At 52.7% G+C, this 23712-nt stretch overlaps 1 protein-coding gene across 1 annotated transcript in view; it reads right to left on the bottom strand.

The window, feature by feature from the left end:
- The window catches only part of LOC100903153 (Lim3 homeobox protein), a 14238-nt gene extending 9825 nt beyond the window's left edge, over window positions 1-4413 (bottom strand). Inside the window, exon 1 of the mRNA XM_029113013.1 lies at window positions 4323-4413. Within this exon, the coding sequence (XP_028968846.1) occupies window positions 4323-4413 (91 nt within the window). The remainder of the gene's footprint in view (window positions 1-4322) is intronic.
- Window positions 4414-23712: the final 19299 nt, after the last annotated feature.

A 23712-nucleotide genomic window follows, 5' to 3' on the forward strand; every position in this document is an offset into this window, starting at 1 on the left:
GTATGAGTGAGCTTCAGACAAGCTCTTGGGGGGGGGGGGCGAGAAGAGATGTCAAGAGAGGTCGTGGCATCTCCGCGTGATTTTGAGCAGATGAACCCGTACGGTAGCGGGGTAGTATTCGATCAGATCGAACCGGGGGCAGTAAATCCCAGAATCTGAATTAACGACGCCAAGGAGACGAACAATTCTCTACCATTAGCTAGGCGTAAGAAAATTCAGAGGAAACGTGTCCCGATCCAATAGTGCTGGTGAGGACTGAGGTGGAAAAACCACAATCACGAGCTTTGCCTAATCCCGCTGCCTCGAACTGAATTACAGGCTGTATGTTCGATGCCTCTCCCTCTCTGATTTTACATCTGTGTCGAGATCGCAGACGAAATCCTGTGAGTGCCCGGGATCGAAAAGTCCCTCCTCAGGAGGGTAACTGACGCGAGTCGGTCAGACTGTAAGTATCATGAATTTAGGAGGAATGCACACGGCCGTACTCCACTCGTCCGCAGCCGAGCACTCAAACGAACAGTCAGTGGAGTTAGTCAAACTCGATGCCGGGACCCCGAGGTGCTCCGATGCTATCGGCTGAGGTCACGACAGGTCGCCAGAAAAATATGGTCAGGGGAGCCGACTCGGAGTCGTCATTGCTAAGTCGTCCCCGTGAGCAGTGAGTATTGCCGGCTATCTTTGCGTGGGATTTTTGATTTCTTATCGGACATACTCGGTAGAAACAGAGACTTCAAGAAGACCTCGCGTGACTGAGGTCACTCGTTCCTCTGTTATCGACGATAGTCTCCCCGGATGAGGTGAAGGGAGTTCTCCCAGATCTGCCGAAAGCGGGCGCATATGATTTCGTTCGAGACGGAGCGCTCATTTAGCAACCAGAGGTGCCTTCGTCAAGAATTGAACCTGAGTACTGAGAGACTGTACTGAGCACGGGACACCGTTCACGCTCCGGGCTCGCAGGTCTCTCGCGGAGCACGAGCCCTGTGCGGATCTCCGAGGGGCGAATACTCAATAATTATGAAAATATTCCGCGTCAAAGTCAAACTTTCTTTTTAGATTTATGCGTTCCCGCAGCCAAGAGACATGACTGAAACATTGGCACACGTGAACGAAATAGATATGGTCGTACTCCTTTCGGCAGTTATAAGTTTCCGTTCCAAGAAACCGATAAAAGTGCAACATTGACCAATTTCTCGCCGTTTTTTTCTGGACATTTCAAGGTAAAACTTCACAACGTAGGGGGAATCCCTTCGGAAGCGGATTCAGCGCAAGTGAGCGCAGCCGACAAAGTCAAGGTCGATGATTAGTCACCGGGATCAGGTCCCTTCCTCTCGATAATCTCCGGGCCTCTCGAGATGGGAATGTCCTCAAGAATAGGAATGTCGTACTCAAGGAGTCAATCAAACTACATTCTAGTAGAATGTCTCGATTCGGCGGTTCCTTCTCTTCCTGTCGTCATCTGCTCTAGCCTCGCGAGAAACACGTGTATTTCACGTACTGTTCCATCGATGGCTGCGTCATTGAATCGGGAGGATTTTCTGGACCTCCATCCTCGTTGAGAGAAGATTCCTCTTTTTTCCGCTTCCTCTATATCGAGTCAAGGAATTTCGTTATTACTTCCACGTGGGAAGACAGTCGTGTGAATCACGTGACTCTTTCCGAATCCTCATGTTCTGTTCCTTGTTTCCCACCACCGATTATGAACACGTTTTGTCATGCGTTCGCTCTCTCGTTTCCGGTTTCGAGACACGCTTTGCCTGACCTCGCTCAGATTCGCTTCCGTGAATCGGCATGTCTCGTTGATGCTGCGGACAGCTAGGATGCCCCACACAACACCTAGTTTGGTCCAAAACGCAGCACTATTACGACCGGATATAGCGACTTCGAGTCACATGGTCTCCTGCTTCACGGATGCGCTTCTTTCTAGAAATCAGCCGATAATAGTGAGAGCGATCCGATGGCGGTCGACAGCAGAGAAACACTTGAATAATGTTGATAATAATAATATTGCTCTCACAGAAAATTTTGATTCAGATCTGGTTCTTCAATTTGATCGTTCATACGCTCCCCTGCAGATCCATGCGGCACCAGCGAGGGGCGGTTGTCCCCAAAATGAAAGATATCTGATACGTCTCGATCCGAATACACGACAAGAATCGCCATCGTGAGGCTCCCTGATGATATACGTGCTTCGAGAGTTCTTTTTTTTTAATCTTCGGAAGCCTGGCCCGATAGGAGAATATATACCGCATAACATTGTGTGTAAGCCCTCGACAGTCCGCTGATTTATGTAATCGGTTGGACGAGTCGACATTTTTTAAATTCATGAACTTCCCATCGTCGTCGCTCGCTGCTTTATCACAGGGGTATTTGACAACGTCGACGGGAACCTCTATACTGTTCTCGCATACGCTATGCGTACATGCGTCAGGGATCGAGCTTTTTATATGATGAGAGAAGGGTCAGTTTTGAGTGATGAGGGCTCGCTGCGATCAGATTTCTACCATCATTGCTTGAGTCGGACGAGCCTCTATCTACTCCTCCATCGCTGAGGTGCGACGAGTATTCGGCTCGATCACGTTCCGAAACATTGACTCACGCCTAAATCGCACAGAAAATTTCCCTCCCCACGTGAGTGCCCAAGATCTTGAATAAGGTTCAAGAGCGATCGGGAGCTTGCGGGAACACAAGGCATTCACGGCGTGTACTATAGCGCGACTTGGAACAAGATTCCGAAAGTGCGGGTCTTTTTCCGAGAGTAAACTAGAGTTCCCTCAGTCGGTCCGACGACCTCACATTGCTCTGTAGATAGCACACAATAACCCTTCTCCCCCTCGACGACCGATCCAATCTGAGTCTTACGCCAGTCCGGGACGACGTCGATCGAAATACTCGAACGATTCATTCCTGCGGCACCGGCCGGAAAGCGAGTCGGAAATCCTCCCTCCTTGGGAATGCTGCGGGAACGCTCCGTCACGGATTGGTGGATTACAGAGCAGAATCAGACTACTCCGATGGTGAAATCAAATCACTGGAGCTCTGTGTCTCTTTCCCATCTTCTCGTTGCTTGGTACTGACAAATGGCAGGAATATATTATTCCAGAGGGTGCCAGTCTACGAGCAATGCAACCAAAAGTATGTCTCACAATGTTGAGTAGCCCATTAGGCCTGGGACGCGCGGTGAATAATCACCGAGGGTGAGGACTTCTTTTCCAGTATCTTCTCTTTTCAGAAAGAGACTATCGTCGAATACCGCGAAAGGCAGACACCGTCAGGTGAACATCTTGATCAATGTGGAAATTTGCGCTGCTCTCAGGCTCGAGTAACTGCTTGCACTCGACGAAAGTCGAATCAATAGTCCTCATAGACGATTAGTCAAGCAGAAACGCACCCACGTCTCTCTAGTATATGAACACGTTCACAGACGCGATATGCCGGGATACTCGTGGGGGAGGTTCTTCCGAGTGAAAAGAGAGTCGATTCCCCGAGCGCATTTCCGCTGGTTTCACTTCGGGATGGCGTTCTATGGCAGCAAGCTCACAACAGCTACGAGATGGTGCCTCGGGACGCAAGACCGCGTATTTCTGTAGCGAAGGGAGATCGTGCGTAGACGCGACGACGCGCGGGAGGTCGGTCCGATCCCCACTGCGGGCCGAAATTTAGGTCCCTGCCTTCCATTTGGGACCATTTTTCAGCTCAAGGTTTCCGTACTTGGACAGCCTAATCGGTGATATCCGGGAGATCTAAATCTGGCTGTTGGGGAAAAGCCCAGCCCCCTCGAGGACCGTATAGAGACCCTCATGTGGCCGAAAGAAGGTACGACGTGTCAAGAAACAGAATTTCGGCTCGTAGGAGCGCACGTCGTCGGTCTGGACACTGCATCGATAGGAAAAGCACCGAATTCGAGAAGTTCGATAGCGGAGCATTTTCGTCACCAGATCGAGGGCTTCTTCCGAGGAGCTGCCACGTGATACAATATATTAAGAATTTCAGAGTCCGGATCGCCCCCAAGAGGCCGCGACATTCCGATCTCGTGCGGGTGTATCTACCGCCTACCAGCACTCAGAGGAATCTCCGATCGATGCGGCGGCCCCAAGGAGGATCGCTGTATCGACCGTCATCCTTCTTCTCCTGAGATATGTAGGTCATGAGACTATTTTTTCATTCGGCGATGATCTAACACGTTTTCATGATAAGTCAAACTGGCGACTGAATCTTGAACATTTCCACCGACTGAGATCACGAGGGAGTCTCAATGATCGGAAGCCGCGTAGAGAAGGCAGAAACCTAGACGAATTGTAGCGATAGCCCGATTTAGAACTCACATCGAAGATTGGGCCCCAGTGAGTGCAGCAGCGTGGCGTCGATAGCAGGTTCCTCGGCGGAACCAGGTTCGACGACGAAGCCTGCTGTCATCTCGCCGGACACCGGTACCGAAGTCGCAATCTGGTCCACCGCTGAGAGTAGGGCCCAGCCCCCGGCGCCGACACCTAGTCCTCCGAGTGAACCCACAGTTAGTCCGGGTGGCTCCACGCCAATGTTTCACGTACGTCACCAATGTTCACCGTCTCGGAGGGGTCTTCTACGATCGGATCTATGTACACCGTTGCTCCTGAGTCTTCACGTTTTTCTCTCACTTTCTCTAACACTCCACTCGTTACCGGCCCGCTGCTATCCGAAAGAAGTTGTATTGCAAGCCTTGTGAGCGCATCTGGACATCGATCAGCCGTCGCGGGATAATGGCGGGCACTGTGCGGGTGGTTGGGCCGGCTGGTGGCGGGCTGTTGTGCTCTGACCAGGTATCGAGGATCACGCTTGTTGCCTCTCTGCCAGCAATGACTCGACGACCGCACTCGGGACGGCTGATCTCTGTTCTACTCCTGGTCGTGCTCTCGACGAAATTCCTCCCGGGGGTAGATTCGAGCTCCAGAGGCGTGGCCATAAGGAGGGTGAGGACTCTCTGAGGCGAGAGGCGGGGTTTGAGGCTCCCGAAGGCTCTCGCTCCTGCTCCCGCCGCGACTGCCAGGGAAGGCAACGAAGGAACGAACAGGGACCATGTTATTAATTATGTGTTCTGAACAACAGGGAAGATAGAGAAGAGAGTTTTCCGGTCTCTCGACGAACGGACGGACGGACAGACAGACGGCTGGTTGGCCGACCACTCGGTTTGCGTCCCTCTTTGAGCGACCGTCTGCCGTTCTATCCCCCGGCACTTCGGCGTCGACGGATACGGGGAGGGCACCGGAGTATAGAGCCAGCTTATGACCTATGTAGTCGGTGGGCCGGGAATCAGCTTTTCTAAGCCGGGCAGGCGGATAGCCGGGGCAGCAGAGGAAGAGAGGATCTCAGAGAGGATCCCGTCCTTTGTGTTTCTTCTATACCTCGTCCAGGTAGCGTTCAGCTCACTTGCTGTTTCCCGATCTGCTTTGCACTCGCGCGACCGAGCGCTGGTTCTTCCGCCTGTCCGCTCGTGGGTCGTCCTCTCGTCTGTGCGCTTCCGAAAGAGACTCGAGTCCCTAACATTCGCCGTCGTTCAGGCGTCGATGGCGATACGCTACATCTCTATGGTGACCGTCGGGCGGACCATCCACAGGGGGCTCAGGAAGATGTAACTGAAATGATTGGAGGGCGAACAAACTCGGTGAGTGGCAACAGCCGTCTTTTTGAGAAATGAAAATTCGGGATGCGACCCCCTGGACAAGGGGAGGAATCGGAATAATGAACTCTGAATTGATTTCCTGGTTACTTATTCGTTGATGTGTCAGAGAATGCCTTCGGAAGGAAATATCATAGAACATGGTCCGCATCGGAGCCAACCTCAGCGTGCCTATCTATAGTACAGATGATCTAGATGACTATATGAATAGATGAAATGTCTGCCTGCGTGTTGTGTGAACCCCATGGATTTCCAGAAGGCTTGACCGATCGGCGTGAAAAATTCACAGGCTGGTTGTCCGCGGGAGCTGCGGGAAGGTCACAGGATTGTCGCAGTTTTCATTCGATGGGTCCTTCTAACTTGAAAGGTCGTCTGAATGCTCCACCCTGAAGGAATAGAACCGTAGGAAAAACGGGGAAGTGGATATTCGCGAAATTCTTGGAGGGCTGGCGCGATCATTCCTCAAACTCGGGGGTCGATTCTCGAGCTCGATGAGCGAGCTCATTGAGGGTTGCTGTCATCATTCGACGGTGCCTACACCCATGAATTTCGATGAAAGTTCTTGTAGCCGTCTTAGATTATGGATTTACAGGGTGCATGTGGAACAAAAACGGGGAACCGGAAAGCAGGGAAACGGCGAAACAGGGAAGCGGGAGAATGGGGAAGCGAGAAACAAGGTGAACCGGGCGGCGGTGACGCGGGGGCTGGGAACGGGAAAAGAGAAATCCGGGGAATGGGAGAACCGGGATAGGGGCGGAATGAGAGGGCGCATTTCGGAGGGAATCAAGGAAAGGGAAATTTGGAATACCGGAGACCAGGAATACGGGTCAACGGGGACGTTAGAGACTACGGGGTACAGAAGCCGGGTAGCGGAGACACGGGGAAACGGGGTGAGGGTGCACTAGGCGGAGGGGGTAATGGCGATGCGGTATACCAAGGAACCCGGTGGAGACGGGGGAAATAGAAATTGCGGGGAAGCTGGGAATGATCATGACGAGAGGAGAGAAAATGACGGGGAAATACATCTGAGAACAGCTGACGAATAGCGAGCGCGCGCTTAGCGAGGGCCTCCGGAGCAAGCGCACACATCCCGAGCGTTTCCGGATTCCGGACCAAGCGCACCGGGAGCGAACGCACCCACAGCGAGCGCATGTGTAGAGAGTTCAGCGCTCCTGAGTCGAAGTCGCGGCGAAACGGTTACCGGGAGTGCCAGCAATGACATGACTTCATAAATATTACACCTGAGCATGCTCGTCCATGTTTCGAGCCCCAAAAACCTGCCCCTTTGTTAGAGTCTGCTTGTATGTTTGAGGCTGCCTATCTATTTTCCCCATTCCCCGGGATGAAGGTAGAGCAAGGTTTTTTTCGAGTACAAACACCGCGGGATCCCTCGTATCATACAAATACGGAGGATACAGAGTCCCATACGTGGATCGTTCTGACAGTCTCTCGGAAATATACACCCGACTTGGGGCTCCGGGAGTTGCCCGCTCATCAGAGACTGCTGGTGTTTTTGGGCCTGCTCTTCCATATTCTCGAGCCCCCAGAACCTGCTCCTCTATCGGAGGAGCTATGTCCCAGTCCCAGACTGCTCTCCAATTAGAATATTCACGGTGATTTCCAAACAAGCGCTTCACGGTAGAAGAGGGGTGGTCCATAGCGAAGTCGGGTGGGGTTGCCTACGATTACTGCTCTCGTGCCGTAGTATTAGTCTCTGTGACTCGGGTATATTCCATGAGCCACTTAGGGTCAACACTCAATAGCAGTGGCGGATTTACGAATTTGCTGCCCCCAGTCTTAATCAGGACCGCCGCCTTGATACAACCCATATAGGAATGGATACCGATTCTTACCGGCGCTCGCACCAAGTTGCCGTTCTTGTCTTGGTCTAGAATGATTTCACTGGATTGTCGAGAACCACAGAAGCATCAAGCAGGAAGTCGCCACCCTCCGAAATCTGCCGCCACAGTTGACAGTCTCCTAAGCCTACTGGGCAAATTCGCCACTGCTCAATAGTGAAGCGGTCTCGAAACTCCGGACTATTTCGTCTCGTGTGGGCGCTTTACAATGATCAGACTGAGCGGAATACGCGAGAAAATGTTCCTCAGTCTTCCCGTGTGGGGTCGGAGGAGGAGACGAATGACTTGAATGCTTTTCCCGGAGCAAGAGGATAAGCTTGGAGCACAGCATGCATTGCAGCGCACGAGGAAAACCACAAAGACTGCGGGTGGCTGAAGAGGAGTGGCCGACTTGGGTGGATCGCTTAGTTGCTTGAGAAATTGAAGCGGTCGAGAACAACGGAAAGGCATGATCAAAGGGTGGAAAACATACAAGCCAATGAAAGGGGAGTTGCATCTGCCCTCCGTTATCCTTGATGAATGAACGCCCATTTCATGGAGGGTTGAGAAAAAAAGGAGGACCATCCTGTTTTGGGACGTATCGATAAGCTGAAACGTCTAGGTCCGGCGACCTTCAATCTGGCGGATGAAGCTTTCCAGATGGAGACAGGCATCGAGGCGTTGTACATGGCGACACGAATTAAATTCGGCTCCTCAAGAGCTGGCTCGCAAGCCCGAATTCGATGCCAGACGGCTGAAGGAAGAGAATAAAGCCAAGTCGGAGTTGGCAAGGCTGTTGGGAAGCCTACGGACGTTCCGAAGAGCGACCGCAAACGGGGGGCAACCATTAGGCAGAGTGAAACGGGTGCATAATTCACAACACTTTTTACCACCAGACCAGCGCCGGCTTGCTCGGAGAGGTCCCTTTTGTCGGAGCCTGTTGGGTCGCCCGCGACACAGAGCTCGTCTCGTTCATGTCCTCCTGAGTGTGCTCTTGACGCTCATGAAACTCCTCGTGTTCCAGGAGACGAACGCAACTTATAATTGTTCTCGACTGATGTTTAGCTTCTTATTTGGAGCCTTCATTTATCGGAGCTCTTCCCTCTGGATCGTTCTCGGCAGAGGGAACTTCCGAGTCAGGAGAGGAACAACCACTCGCGAATACCAAGAAACCGCCGATAGAGGGTAAGTTACACGAGCGGAGCGTATGTACACACTGGGCCGAAATTGTGACTAAAGGCTACCCGGCTCCGATACTAATTGAATTGTTGACTCGATCTACCCCACTTGACCTCAGTTCTTCCTCGACTTTCACCGATAGTTAGTGTCTCCGGGAAGTGGACGATATCTCCAGCCATTCCTTCCCTCCGATTGAGGAAGACTCGTAGGAGACCCCACGAGCGAGTCGTTCTTCTCTCAGACCCGACGACCGTCCCACGCCGGTTTCGCAGAAGCGAGCATCGTCGCTGACCGAATGGTGAAGTCGCGGAATCCGAACCTCCCCGAGAGAGCACGATCCCAGCAATGGATTTGATAAGCGACCGTGGCGAGGATGGAACCTCAGCCTATTGCTTCGTTCAGCCTATTATCGCCTGAGAGCAAGTGCAAGGTTGACAGGTGTGGAAACAGATGACAGTCTGCTCGGAGTCCTCCTTCGGCGAACGGTGTGCCTATCTGTCTTGCCGACTCCTGACCACCATCTCCTGTCCTCCTACTTTGTCCTTGGTGTCGTTCGGAGTTGCGAATAGACGAACGAGGTGAGACGATGGAGGAGACAGGCTCGGGCAGTAGATGGCCCGCCTGCCCGCTCGAATGTCCGTCGAGCGCTCGTTCTTGTGGTCTTCGGTCGGCGTTGACTTCGAGCTTCGTCAGCCGCGCTTAGCCACCCGCAAGACCTGCTCTATCCCGTTCGCACATGGATGAGTCCGCTAGTCTGCTGTTGGGGGAGAGCCGCTTGCGCAGTCCGCAACGACTTGGCCAATGGATCCCCTCGATGAAGATATGAGGCAATAAAGCCGAATTAGCGCGACCAGCCGGGCGGGTGGGCTGTCCATCGGGCAAACGGGGGATCACGTCTCTTATTTTTCGCTTTACCACTAGAGCTCCCGCTCCGGAGCGGCCACTGCGAGCTACTCGTTCGGCGAACGACCAGTAACTCAACGAGACCGGGCAGGCAAATCCGTGCTTGCTCACAGCCAGCTCCCTCAGTGACCGAGCAAGAGACCGACACACCGTCCACACGACTGCGGGCTTGCACGCAGCGCCGCTATGTCGGCTCGAACGTTTACACCCACTGCGAGTGCACCAGAAGCAATGAAATATCCGCATGTGAAAACTCTCGGTGTTGATGTCTTTACGGTCAGCCAGACATTTTCAGGTCGCTCGTGAATCCGTAGCGAGTACTGTGGCAGCACGAACGAGTCCTCCGGCAAGATGTATCGACGACGACGAGTTTGTCTCACCTTGAGTGGAATGAGATTCATCTCTCATTCTTCGATTTCCCCGGAAATGAGCTCGCATATCGAGCCTGTTGAGCTGGAAAATTATCAGCAGGCCGGTGCCATGCCTTTGGAATATTCGCTTTTGTTTTCTCCCAAATCTTTTTCTGACGCACGAGGTCCACCCTCAGGAAACAAAATCGGTCGCTCCTGATGTGGACAGAGAGTAATCCTTCTTTTTCGACATTCACATCCGAAAGCTCCGGCACTGGAAGGTCCTATCGCTTTTTTGAGCCGGTGAGTCGGAAAGCACTGAAATCTAGAAAATTTCTCCTTCTCAGAAAACGACACTGATTCATTCAGCAATCGCTCTGGTGACGTTCACCGAATCCTTGTCGCGTCTCCGGGGATATTGTCGTTCCGCTCACGGAATGCAATAATTGACATCAACACTGATGCAGAAACTTGCTTCGCGCATATAATACTAGCGCTCGAGCGTTTCCTCCTCAAAGATTCGAAGGAGAGGTACTCCAAACGATTCGGCGAACGGCAGCCGTTCAGAAATATCAACAATTGGAGCGAAATCAGACAATAGTGACACGAGCTCGAGTGGGGCCGCTTCTTCGAAACGGAAAATGAGATTCCAAATTCTGGTTCCACGATTCGGTGACATTGTTGATGCCACCGACTTCGGAAAGATGACGTAAACGGAAAAAACTTCCCAAACGGCGAGCGGTCTCTTCGGTGGGATGTATTGCCCCTCTCAATGGAGCCGCGTTCGGCGTCTGAGACGTTGAGATCACCGAGCCTTCCTGATATTATCACAGAAGGGATTTCGACTTGAAAAGATGACTCGCTGTGAGAATTGTTTCTTCAGGGATATTCAGTCAAAGGAACCGCATGTCTGGACTTTCGTTGAGCCATCCGGTCAAACATGAAAGTTTGATCGATTCGATCGAATCAAATCAACCATGAGGCCTCTGTCCCATGGATGAGCTCGCTCTCTGCGGAAATCGGGAAATCTACGTTTCCAGGATATCCGTCGAGACGATTTGTTGTGCAAATACTTTGCATGGAGAAGGCGGCGAATCTTCTCCTTCACAGGCGAGATTTGATTTGGTATTCCCAGCAAACCTCTACTCTGCCGAGTCAGATAAATATTCGTTTGCCGCTTAGAGCGAGTCGTTGAGCTGTTGTTGCCATCTGTGGCTCTTTATATCCTTCCTACGAGCCTGATTCCGAGGAGAAGAGCGAGGCGAGGACGACGACGATGACAACGACCCCGGGCACGGCTCCCCCTGTCGATAGCTCGTCCCACAAACTAATCATATAAATGCATGGCTGGTCCGGAGTCGAGGAGGAACGAACAAGTGTACATTCAGGGCTAAGTACGAGTTCACAGCCATGACAAAATACCCTCCTCGTTGAAGGGCGAAAAAGGAAACTTTCTCTCTGAGCGCTCGTTTCTTTTTACTCGCTTGAAAGTTGATTGGGAATATTCCGAGCTTCCATTCCTCGGTATCCCTCTCCGATATTCAGACGTTGAGCTGGCATAGGCATTCGTGTTCTACTGAATCGCCGAGTCCTAATCGAGTCAATACTTGCGCTCGCCTCCGCTGAGTGAACATCTCAATGCTAACGGGCGATTCGCCGAGTACACAAGTCAAAAGCGCGCCGACCAGAGCCTATCGCGGTTGTCATCACCTATTTGCGTGCGTCCAGCGTTTGTATCGATGCGCAGTAGAAACCGAGCGCTTCGATCCAGAGCATTGGTTCGCTTACTGGTTTCGAGATTCATTCATTCATACACTTAGTCAGTCATTCATTCATCTTCGGAGCTCGAAGTCGAGCCAGAGAAGCTAGGGCAACGGATGGGGGTAGGGTAGGGCGACTGCTCTTGAGGCAAGCCACAAAGCTTTCATGAGATTAGCTCGTGGAATCATCGTTCTCAAAAAACACCTCCAGGTGGGGATCAATTTCTGCTATCCATGATCAGACCCCAGGTCGATTAGGGGATTGACGCATGCTCTGAATTTTCCAATCGTCACGGACGAATCAACAGCAAAATCTCGGCTATTTCCGTTTCAGGCGGTTTCGATGACGCGAGCTCGCCAGAACTATCTGAAGTGTCGTACTTCGAAACCGAGAACCGTCTGAGAGTCATACTGGCATGGCAAGCGACTGAGACCGCAGCAGCCGAGGTCACGCCAATGCCTTCCGGTCGAGGTCACGATATCTGCGCTGGGAGAGCGCGCGCGCTCCCCGACAGAGAGGATCGAACGAGAGTATAGGGAGATTCGCGAAAGACTCGGACGGAAGACACAAAAGCCCGCTTTGATCACGACATGGGGATTTCGGTTTTGTTTACCGTTGTGTGCTAAGCCAAAGAATAACAATGAGAAGCCATGAGAAGAGGGATTACAACTTCGAAGCCGAGGAAACCGACACGGCATCGATGGAAACATCGAGACTTAGCGTCTCCACCATTGGGACGCATGTACGGGAGTCTTCGCATGATGTCGGCACGCTCGGAGAGGCGTTCCGGGACGGTTTCCGGCATTCCCGACGGAAACTTACGGAGAGAGAACTTTTTTTCGCTAGCGGGCTCGACAGCAAAGAGATTTTTCCCGGGAAAAACGTCGACATCCACTGCGTAGTTCGAGCTGTAATTTGTTTTTGTCCTGATCAAACGGACACACCGGAATGATTTCCCTCGGGCAGAGCCTGTCCTTTTCCTTTTGTTTTCTCTGTGTTTCCTCACCCCCACTCCACGAACATCCCACTGCTCGCTCCCTATTCGTTCCCACAGGGCCCCGACTGGAACGGAACTAGTTCGAGGACCGTATACTGGCCGCTTGGTCGACCAAATAGCTGGCCAGCCAGTCGGTCGGTCGTTCTGTACACCAGTCGGTCGGTCGTTCTGTACACCAGTCGGTGCCGCCACTCGACGGCTAATGCTTTCTGTACACATTCATACACTCGTGCTCGCTCGCTCGCTCGTTCACTCACAGACAGCATACATATAGACATTCATATATACACGGAGCAGTCACCGCGGCTCACATGAGCGCATGGTCGATTCAACTTACCAAACAGCCTGTCAAGCGAGCAAGCATGCAAGCACGCAGCCTTGGGAAGGAGAATAACGCGACAGGATGGCTTCGCAAGTCGAGAGGACGCTGGTAATAATAAGCTCGGCAAACATACTTCTCCAACGCTAATAGCCCACGGCGCCGACTACAGACCGCTAAAAAATCGTCCGAGCGAAAACCAGCCATGAACATTGTCTGAAACTGAGCAGCAATCTGCTAATTGAACCCTTACGAAGAACGCTCACGGTGCCTAAATGCTTGCAAGCATGCGGTGAAATCTAAGATGCGGTAAGATCTACGAAGAATAAAGTGAGCGCAGTCCGTTCTCTATTCCCGCGCACGGAAACGGACGTGCCGATCTCGTAGGATGAATAAAATGTTCGGATACTCCGCTCCAGTACCAACCACGGTCAGGGAAGAATCAGCTGCCTCACTCAGTGGGAATCCTCTTCTTTTTTTTCGTCCGACTCCCGAAGTATCTCCACAGGACATCGAATGCGGGTCGCATCTCAATTCGAACAAATATGTAAGTCGGCTCCCCTTTGCTGGGAGCTGGTCCATACCTTTTCATCTTGCTCGGAGCCGGCTGATTAGAAGTCAGGTGAATGGAACGCTGTCTGTGTGCCGCTTTGCTACACTCAAAGAAGTCGACGCTCCGTCATGAAGCCCTGCACGAATCTCATCTTTCAACACGATACTGATGGAGGTAGTAACCGCGGTGGCCGCGGCGGCGGCGTTGAGCTGAGAACTGTATGTAAGGACACTGCCTATGCCAGATGGGCGGCAGGTGGTTGGGTTTAGCGGGAGCTCTCGGAGTTCTCCCACTCAGTTGACTTCTGAGGGAAGAAAGAATTTATTAGGGGAGGTGTCGAGCGCGTGGACAGCGGACTTGCTAATATGGATGCGATACCCGCACACGAAACAAGCCTGGGGAGTTAAGTAGCGAGAAGCAGATCTGCATCACTGCCATGACCAAGAAAATCCATCCTTCGCCATCTGTAGGCATTTCGCGCGTCGGCACCTCGCGCGTGCGCTCGATGGGCACTCGTGCGAGCGCAACGAGGAGCAGCAAATTCGAAGCAACGAGGAAGGATAAAAACGAGCTCCGTAAACTTTCAGTCTGCTTGCATCGTGACTCCAGGAAACGGACGATAGATCGCCGTCACGCTTCAAAATTGGCCTTGGAGGGGTAGGGGAGGAGGAGGGAATCTGTAGTAATCGAAGACCCGCGAGCTAAGACTGGTTAGCAAACTTCTCATGATGACCCGTTCCGGTCGACGCGTGAAGCTTTACGGTCGTCACATCGAGACGGAGGAAACATGGCAGGGGCAAGCCATACATCGGGGAAACCCGCCAATTCTTAGTGCTTCCGATCCCATTATTATTCTCGCAGAGACTGCTCCGACTTCCGTAGTTGTCGTCGTGTTGGCGGTTGTTGTTGCTGCCGTCGCCGTCGTATTAGTTATGGCAGTACAATGCGGAGAGAGTGACAAGAAAATCTCTTCCTGCGTGACATTCGTCTCGAGTTGTCGAGATCCGCCGCTCAGCGCTTGTTGTCGGGATCAAGCCGTAGGAGTGGTGTAACACGAGGCCGGTTGGACAATGATTCATTCGCTCTCTGCACCCTGCTGTACGCTCTTGATTCGCCCGCTCGCTTGCTATCCTCTATCGCTATCCGCGAGCTGGCTGGCTTTCCCTCACTTAGGTCTCCTCCTGTTCGTTCGTCTGTCTGTCAGTCGCTCTATTTTGTCCGCTCACTCATGCTATAGCTCACTCCATGCCGCTAATAAACGCCATTTAGCGAGCAGGAGGGAGTGCTCAACTTGGCTGACTGGTGGCTGCAAGCCGAATTTCGACGAGGGTGGTGAAAATAATTCCTGGAGGGGAGAAAGCGGGAAATCCCTCGAGAGCCCACTCACTTATTCTATTTCTCGTGCATTCTTCAATGGCTTCTCGGGTGTGCTTTTTCATGTCTCTCATTTGTTGTTCTTTTCTCAATTCGTTCCATGAACCGGCGGGAATTTTCGCTCCGACGTTGCCCGAAACGGCTCCCACAGCTCCATGACTTCCACAACTCCCACGAATCTCCCACGCGCTCAACGGGAATTCATACGGGAATCGGCAAATGATGCTTCGGAGTTTCCCTCAGGCCGTTGGCTCCTCCTGACAGCTGCAAACTCCAGAGAAGAAACTGAAAATTATGATGAAATCGATGCCATAAATAGTAGTGCCCACGTTGGAAACTCAGGATAAGGGAGTCTGTCCTACGCGGAAGCCCTCTTTCCAACCGAGTCTGCGCGGAAACGGAACTTTCGTCCTGGTAGATACATCTAGAAGCTGCAAAACTGACATCGCATATCAGAGCGGAGATGTGCACCGAGAACGTGTAATCTAGAGTTCCCTGGCTTCTACAGTCATAGCAGTGACGAAGTCGTCAAGCCTCCCCAAATTTTGTCGGAGAGCTCGCCCGATTTCCAGGCTGAAAATGATCCTCGGTCGCGGCGCGGCGAAAGCGACGCACGACGAGCGCCGCCATGGCTCGAAACTGGTAATACACAGCAGACTCTTCTCAGGAGACTTTTCTCCGGAGTCGACAAGACCCACCGAGCCCGCCTCCTGCCATGTTGTGAACACGGTCCGATAGAGATTTGAAGGACTCTTAATGAAGAGATAACTCTGTGGAGTGTACATACGGTTAGCTGGTTCGTTGCCTCTGTTGGCTGAGACCCGATCACACATTGCGTTCGTTCCTCCCAGACGCTGATATCGTTTTGACACGTGACCGTGTTTACCATGGTGCAATTGTTGAGCGGGGTGCTTCCATCACTACACTATTCCCAAACAGTTATTTAACAATCGTGTCTGATCCCGCTCTTCAAAAGAAATTCCTCCTCGATGGGTGCATAAGATGATCCAACGGATGAGGACTCGCAAGATAATCATGCAGCGGCGGAATCGCAGAGCCTTGGGATGAGCGAATCGAAACCGAAAGGCTGGTCTTTCAGCTGGCTGGGCAACCCGAAGGAGATCATCGGATGCCGTCGAGTCTCCTCGCTCCTCTCCTTCGCGAGTGATCGCATCGCCGTCTACGATTGATTATTCCTTCTCGGGATCGCTCCACATCGGGCCCTAGAAGGTTCCCAAAGCTCGAAAGAAGACTCCATCGACGCGAGGCTTACAAGGAAGAACAGAAGCTGTCGGCTTGCCGGCTCGCAATCGTAAGCTAGCTCCAACACTCAATGATCACACAAAGTAATGCGCCGGCTTTCTCACTAAACGCCCCTCATGGTAATTGGTGTCGTCCTTTGCCTGCCTGCCTGCCTGCTTGCTCCCTCACTGGCCGGCCGGCCGTCCAGGCACTCGTCGAGCGAACCTTTGAAGGATTTGCGTTGTTAGCTCGAAGATCAGCCCGAGTTCGGCTGGATGAGGAGCGAACACCTGAAGATCAAAGACTCTAACAACATCTACTCGCCGCCGATGTCTGGCGAGGTCACAACAGACTTATCATTATTACGAGCATCGGATCCCTCCGGAAGACACTTCAAGGATTTTCCAAACTTATTGTCAGCCCTCGAGAAATGTTCCCAAAACGCACAGATCCTTGATGTAAGTAGAGATTCTCCTCCGGAGCGAGCGCATGTAAATCGGAAGCTCGACGAGGCCGTCGAGAACTTCTCGAAGATATCGCGGGCACCGGAGGCAACCAGTGTGCAGCAAATGTTTCCATATCAATCTCCTTCTTATATTCAAGTCATGCATTGCATCGTGACGTCATTGTTGGCTCTATGCTCACTTGAACGTGCTCGGAATCCTCTCTGCCGGATCAGACCGGAGTCAGGTATGTAGTAAGTAGGTTTTGCCTTGGCCCCGGTCATATGAGCGTGCGAAGTCAATGTGTGCGTACGCATCCTGCTGGCCATGAATAGCCGTTCTCACAGGAAGAGGCTCTCGCGAAGCGAATGAAGTTCTTGGTAGCGACTGAATTATATGAATTTCGACTCCAACTCAGTCGATGAGCAACACTGAACGCGTTGAAGGGGAATATTCGTTCATCGAGTTGCTCGAAAGAGATTTCAATGGATTCTCCAAGGGCCATCATTCCTCATCGTGCGAATTGCTTCTGTCTCTGTAGCAGTGTTTTGCTGGGTCCGCGTAACCCTTGGGGCTCCGTTAGCCCCCTGTTAGCCTGCCGAGTTTTTTCTCCCGAGTTGACCTTCATTCTTGTGTTTCAATGCATCTTTTGTGGCTACATCGATTGAAGTCGTTGGTTCCGCGGTGTTAGAAGGATGTGCATTTGGGGATAGCTAAGAAAACGGTGCTGTCGGGTTTCGTGGGACTCTTGCGGACCCCAACTTGGACTCCGCGGAGGATAAGTTTGGGAATCACTGCTCACTACAGCCTGCCGATGGTACACTCCGCGGGCTGAGGAGCGCCCACGCATATATTCTTTGACGGTGATCCTCCTCGAGCCATCAGCCCTGCAGAATGCTTCAGTCCGTATGGATGTCATGTTTGGCCAGCCTGCGTACTCAAACTCTTCATACCCCGGCTCAGGAACATCGCTGGGTATCTTCGAGCTCCATGTGAAATTATTTCCGCGTTGACGCTGCTCGGTCAATCGGAAGAGGCATGTGAAGTCTCATCATTACGAGACATCTTCAAAAATTTCCGGGGAACTCTGACATCCGTTGCGATAGAATATGCAGCCATATCACATATTTGAAATCAGCACAGGAAAAGATAGAGAGTTTCTAGCGAGCGCATATTCCGCAAACATCTGACGACCGGTCGGCACCTCGCTCATTCTCATTCTCTGGACAGACCCCCTCACCGACACAGCGCTACAGTTCGGGGGAACGCCCAAAACACAGCGATATACAGGCAGAATGAGCAACATCGGCCCTCGCTGCCAATACTAACAAATGCATTCAGCGCCCGACCTTCTTCCTGCGAACTTTGTAGGATGAGCTTCTGGACTTCGGAATCCCGAGATATACCTAGACCTAGTATGCTCCGTCGGCAACCTGCAAGTTAGAGAGCTATAGCGCATTATTCGATGCTCGTGGACTGTGGAACTTCTCCTACATCGATGAGCTCGAGCTGAACAGACGGAACGCTCCTCATTCACTCGAGCCGTCTGACGTCGCTTCGCACGAAGATCTTCATCGATCAAGTCGACCTTGTTCCGGGAGGTAAGTCACGGGCCCGGACCCGGCAGCCGGCTCCTTCTTTTAAATAACCCAATGGTAAAGCGAGAGGCTCCTTCAGGGAGCCTCTCGCTCTTTTATGGGTTTCAGGAGGAGGGATGACTTGCCGAAAATTCCGAAGTGTCCCCGAAATTTCCAGGGTCGATTTGCTATTGCGCAAAGCGCAGGATACCTGGCTGATCCGGGCAGGGAGCGTCCGATTGGGGGCCGATAGACCGAATGTCCACCGTCGGCGTGTCGCCGAGTGAAATCTGCCTTGAATCTCTTCTACCTTCTGAACCCACCCACATGTTTGTTCCAGTGAATTTGGACAGGAACTCGCGTAAGAGTCCCTGTCGCAGCGTATCGCTCCTGACGAGAGCTACTCTCTCGAAAAAATGAAATTCGTGATAGGATGGAGTCATCTGATTGAGAGCTGTCAATCATCATTTGAGTCTGTACTCGGTGGTGTCCGCTGAAACAGGCTACAGATCACTCGGGCGGCTTCCTCGATCGCACGCGACTGCTACGTGTTTCGTATGAGTTACAGACGGAAGACCGGCGAGCTCTGAGCTGCCCCGCGTACATTGCACTACTGTCGGCAGCGTGCCCCAACATTCAAATTGGGGTTACCGTCATCGGTCACCGTTCAACGCAGAGCGCCTGACGGACAGCTCAGTTTATTGAAGTGCGAACTCGAAGCTGGAGTGCCACCCACAGGGAGAGCGGGATCGTATGTGGAACGAACCCGTGATAAGCCGAGAACGTAGGCCGGCAGTCGGTCTGACCAGCCGACCGACCGACAGACCGAGCGACTGACTGACAGATGGACGCAGGTATCTGGACGGCCGCAGTCAGGAGTAGCCAGGACAGCAGCAGTCAGACGGGAAAGCCGGCTGGTTGGTGGTAGGTAGTCGCTCAGCGTTTGGAAATTCGACGCCACCCAGTCGCATGAACACATGAGCTCGATTCTCTCTGTACGACGACACACCCACATTTGCCACTGACCAGGAACACTTTCAGAGCTGATTGGACAACTAACGAACAGTTGTGAAGAACTCCTCCTTAGCAAACGAATCGGACTCTCGATTGTGTCTCCACGATCATTCCTCGATTCTTTGAATTTTCGCCAGCTCCGTGTCTGTCGCTGCTTACTGTCGGACCGTCGGAAGGATACTCTCCTTTCTGAAGCACGGAGTGACGATGCGTCATTTCGATCGGAAGGGGTTTGCGAATAATTCACTCCAGGAGCGGCTTTCCATATTTCTCGTCCGCTGGGGATGATGGAATCGGTGATCGGGGCCGTACACCGCTGATCGGTGGTCATGGGGTTGAATCATGCTCGAATGCGAGAACTCGTGTTTGAAACTCTTCTCCTGAGTCGGGATGTGCTTTTGAAGAGCCCGAGCGAGAGCACGCGTCGGAAGTGCTCAACGAAGCGTGACCTCACGACAAACACTCGTTCGATGACGAGCCTTCCCGCCGATTCTGTCGCTCAAAAAGTCACCGCCGCAATTGTGCTCTTCGTTCGAACCGAATGCCAAACTTGTTCCTCTCATTTATTTCCGTTTTTGAAGCGAATTTGTCGCATTGGTGTCGAATGTATGACCCCGTGCCGACATCGATCCCATGCGGCATGGAAGTCCTGGTCCCGGAGAATCCGAACTCCAAGGAGAGAAATCTCTCTGACCGAGATTTCTCGAGCCTGGAAGCACAAGGGTGCTGCATGGTCTGAGAAGGGCGGAAGAGCGTGACGTCGAATCAGGACGACTTTTCTCCGCACTCGTTCTCCCGGGTCTAACCTCACGTGGAACTTCAGCCCTTTGCTTTTGTTTCGATTCGGCAGCCGGTGACGATAAGCTTCGAGGATCGATGATTTGGCGTCTATACTCATCATCATCACGTCGGCGAGCTCACAGATGTGACTTCCCGAGGAGAGGACTCTCCAACGATCAACGGCACGCGTTTCCGAGGCGTCACCGCAGCATTAGATTTTCACGCTTCAAAATCACCGAAGTCATCGATACGTGTTCGGAGTGTCATCAGTTTCCGATCCGAGCACATGATCGACTGCGCGCCGCGACTCCGCGGCTCACTCTCTGTCAGACAACATTATGCGCCATAACTTCCATTTTGAGCAGATTTGATGATGACCGAAATTCGAAAAATCTATCGCTCGACGACAATCTGTCTCTCCCTCCGACTCCCTCGCTGTGACGTCGCTCAGGGCAGGTTTCGTCCGTGTGTGGGAATTCTTTCGGGGCTTGATTCCGTTGGGATTCGGCGAGGAGATTCGGAACAATACAACCACAAGCCCGGAGGAACAAAGTCGACGATCAAAATTCCGATATCCTCATGAAGCCTCTCGGAGGAGCAAGACCGGTGGACTCACGTACGACGATAACCGTAAAAAGCTCTGCCTAACTCCGTAGCGCTCTTTGCCCTCTGAACTTTTCCTTCTATCGTCTGTAAAGAAACAATCGTGTCTGCTAATAACGGAGCCACATTCACGTCCAGGGGCATGTTCAATAAAGGAAGCCTCTGCCAGACTCTCGAGCTTTCCTCGGCGAGGGCGAGCTGCTCGCTCAGAAAAAGGTCGGCCAGCTCACACGGGAACGGAAACGAAAGGAGACGCATAATAATTCGGATCAGCAGAGCTTTGATGTCATATGAGGCTCGAGACGCGAGTCTGCTGCTGGTGACATAACACGAGGATTACCCCTGAAGAGCTGCTGACAATGCACGGCTTTGTATCTTTGGAACTCGCGAAAGGGACTCAGCGGTCATCCATGGGCTCGATTCCCTACCGATTCATTCGAATGAATATATGAATAGAATATCGGCGGCGCACCGGCCTTCTGTCTTCAGATCCGACGACGAAAGGAGCTAATCATTCGAGCAACGATCGGACGGGGGCATTCCCGAGTTTTTACGCCTCGCTCGGTCGAGTCGACGGCGAATTCGCCTCCTAATTTTCCCCAATCGCCGCAGAGCTCTGGATGTCTGCGATAGTTACCCCGAGTGCATTTGGTACACATTTGGTATCGGTGTAGTAAATCTCTCCCACGAGCTTGTGGTAACCGAGTTAAATGCCTGGCGAAACCCGATCTATCTTCAGAGTAGCGAGCATCCATCCGCGATAGCCAGCCAGTTCGCGAGTCTGGCTAAATGGCGACCGACCGACCTACATACCCCTGAAGTCGAATCCCCAAAAATCGTTCCCCCGAACTCTTCTCCCAGTCTCGACGAAGAAGCGCTCGGGTACTAGGCGCCCGCTCATTCATTCATCCACTCTAGCAACACTCAAATAATTATTATTCTCCTCCTCCTCGGAGTCATTCGACTCCTGCTGGGTGAATTCCACCATGAAAGGAATCAACTTGCTGCTCGGAGCACCAATAATAATCGAGAGGCGAGCCAATCTGTTCCTTTCCATTCGAGTGAATACATTTCACGGTCACGACGTGCCTGCACATTATCCCGTGTTTTTCCTCGAATGGTTCATCCATGAGCTGGAAAAGGTTGCTCGAATTAGAATACAAGAGGAGCGTACCATCATTACGGTGTGGGATTGGAGGCGTATCGGCACGCTCACCCAGCTACGTGGCGTCGTCGGCCATTCAGCGTAGGAGACCAGCAGCGAAGGTTGGGGAAAACAGGAGGAATCGGTTCTTCCAAGGAATTCATGGGTACGGTGTCGGAGTCAGATTCTTCAAGCCGTCGCGGGGCCGCTCAATGTTGTCGAGTGCGGGGCGCTTCTATGAACTGGAATGATGAGCTCTTGTCTACAATACAGAAGCCCGAGATGTTCATGTCTGGAGCCAGCCGCTCGGTGGTATCTCCCTGAGGATGAGTGTTGCCGGTCCCTTGGCCGGTACGGTTCATCCTTCCGTCCGTCCGTCCGTCCGTCTATCTAGCTGTCTCTATCTCCCGTAGGCGGGGTCTGAGAAGGAGGAGTCACTCGGAGACTTTGCTCTGCTCAGACGGACAGACAGGCAGACAGACTCACCGAGCGGGCGACCGACCGACCGACATACAGACCCATAGACCGACAGGAGGCAGCACTCCTTACCCCTGAAGGCAAGGTGCCTGCCTACCACGGCTTCAAGCAACCCATCGGCCTACGGCCACCTCGTCGGTCGGTCTACAGGGGTTTTACGGTGAACGGAGGAGAAGATGGAACGAAGAAAAAAAGGAAGAACAAGCTGCCGCCTTTACGGCCCAGATGATTGGATTGCCAACCATCCAGCCAGCCACCCTGTCTGCGTGCCGGCCTGCCAACACGGGGCTCGGATGAACGAAGAAGAAGCTACGGGCTGGAGCGCGGGGTCGGCCGCTCTCTCTCCATCCGTCGGCCGCGTAGGTTTCGAGCGGCAGCAGCGGACGAGTGAGGGGCGAAGAATAGCGAAGCTACCAAAGAACCTAGGAGAGAAAACCCTTGCGAAAAGTCGTTCTTTGTGGGAACGACGACGGCTGAACGGATGGGTACACGAGTCTACCGACCGGAAGATACAGTAGCGAAAATATACTGCCGACTCGAGGGAGCAGAAGTGCGAGGGGACGTCTGCCGCTGGCGTCGGTCGATGGAATCCCGGTCGTCCTGCTGGACTCCTCCCGCGTACGTCCGTCCCTGGAAAGCGTTTGACCTCCGTGCGAATCGCGGATCCATTCCTGGTCGCCGGTGCTCTCAGCGAATGTGTATCGCGAGTCGGGATCTGATTACGCTCTCGTATACGGGCGCGTCTTCAATCTGGCAACAGAAGTCGTATAATTGTGATTTTAATCGAGACAGGAAGCTTCATCAGAAGCGATTCCGATGCGATAAATCTCGAATTCATCTCGCTGAGAGTGAATCCACGGAACGGAGCGTTCCCACTCGGGCGAGTCCGCTGCGGTATCAAGCCGATTCATCGGTCAGCGGACCCGCTACGAGCTGACGACAGTGATGTTTGTTCTCAAGTTGCCAGCTATGAGGGCCCTTCGATTCGGAGTGCAGATCGAGGCCACGAGGCGCGTGCCGCTTCCCGATGTGGGATTCACGGGCAGAGTAGGGGATGAGTCGTCGCCTTGGAGCACGCCGAATCGAAGTGAGAACATAATGCGCCGCACTCGCTGTCTCTTTCTCCAGCGACGGTGGACGAACAGCCTCGAATTCATCGCTACGAGAGCCCTTACCGCCACGTCGGATACCAGCAGCCCATCCGTATGATTGTTCTTGGGCCCGCTGATCTCTGCCTCGTCGCACCTATCGTGACTCGTTCGTTCGTTCGATTGAGTCTCGTGGCCGTGACTCCTGTGGGAACTCGACTCAAGATCCTCTGATCTTTATTCATCTTCTATCGGGATTCCCGGCCAGACTTGAACGCTGACCCGGGGCGGCAAAACCACTCGCGGCGGCGCTGCACTCTTTTCTGGTTTTCTTGCGAGGGATTCGCGACCAGGCCGACAAGTAGCCCATCCTTGGACAGGGACCCGTAAAATACAGAGCGTGATGACGTGAGTAGG

This window comes from Galendromus occidentalis, unplaced genomic scaffold, assembly GCF_000255335.2.
Source record: "Galendromus occidentalis unplaced genomic scaffold, Mocc_1.1 scf7180000075896, whole genome shotgun sequence".
NCBI lineage: Eukaryota > Metazoa > Arthropoda > Arachnida > Mesostigmata > Phytoseiidae > Galendromus > Galendromus occidentalis.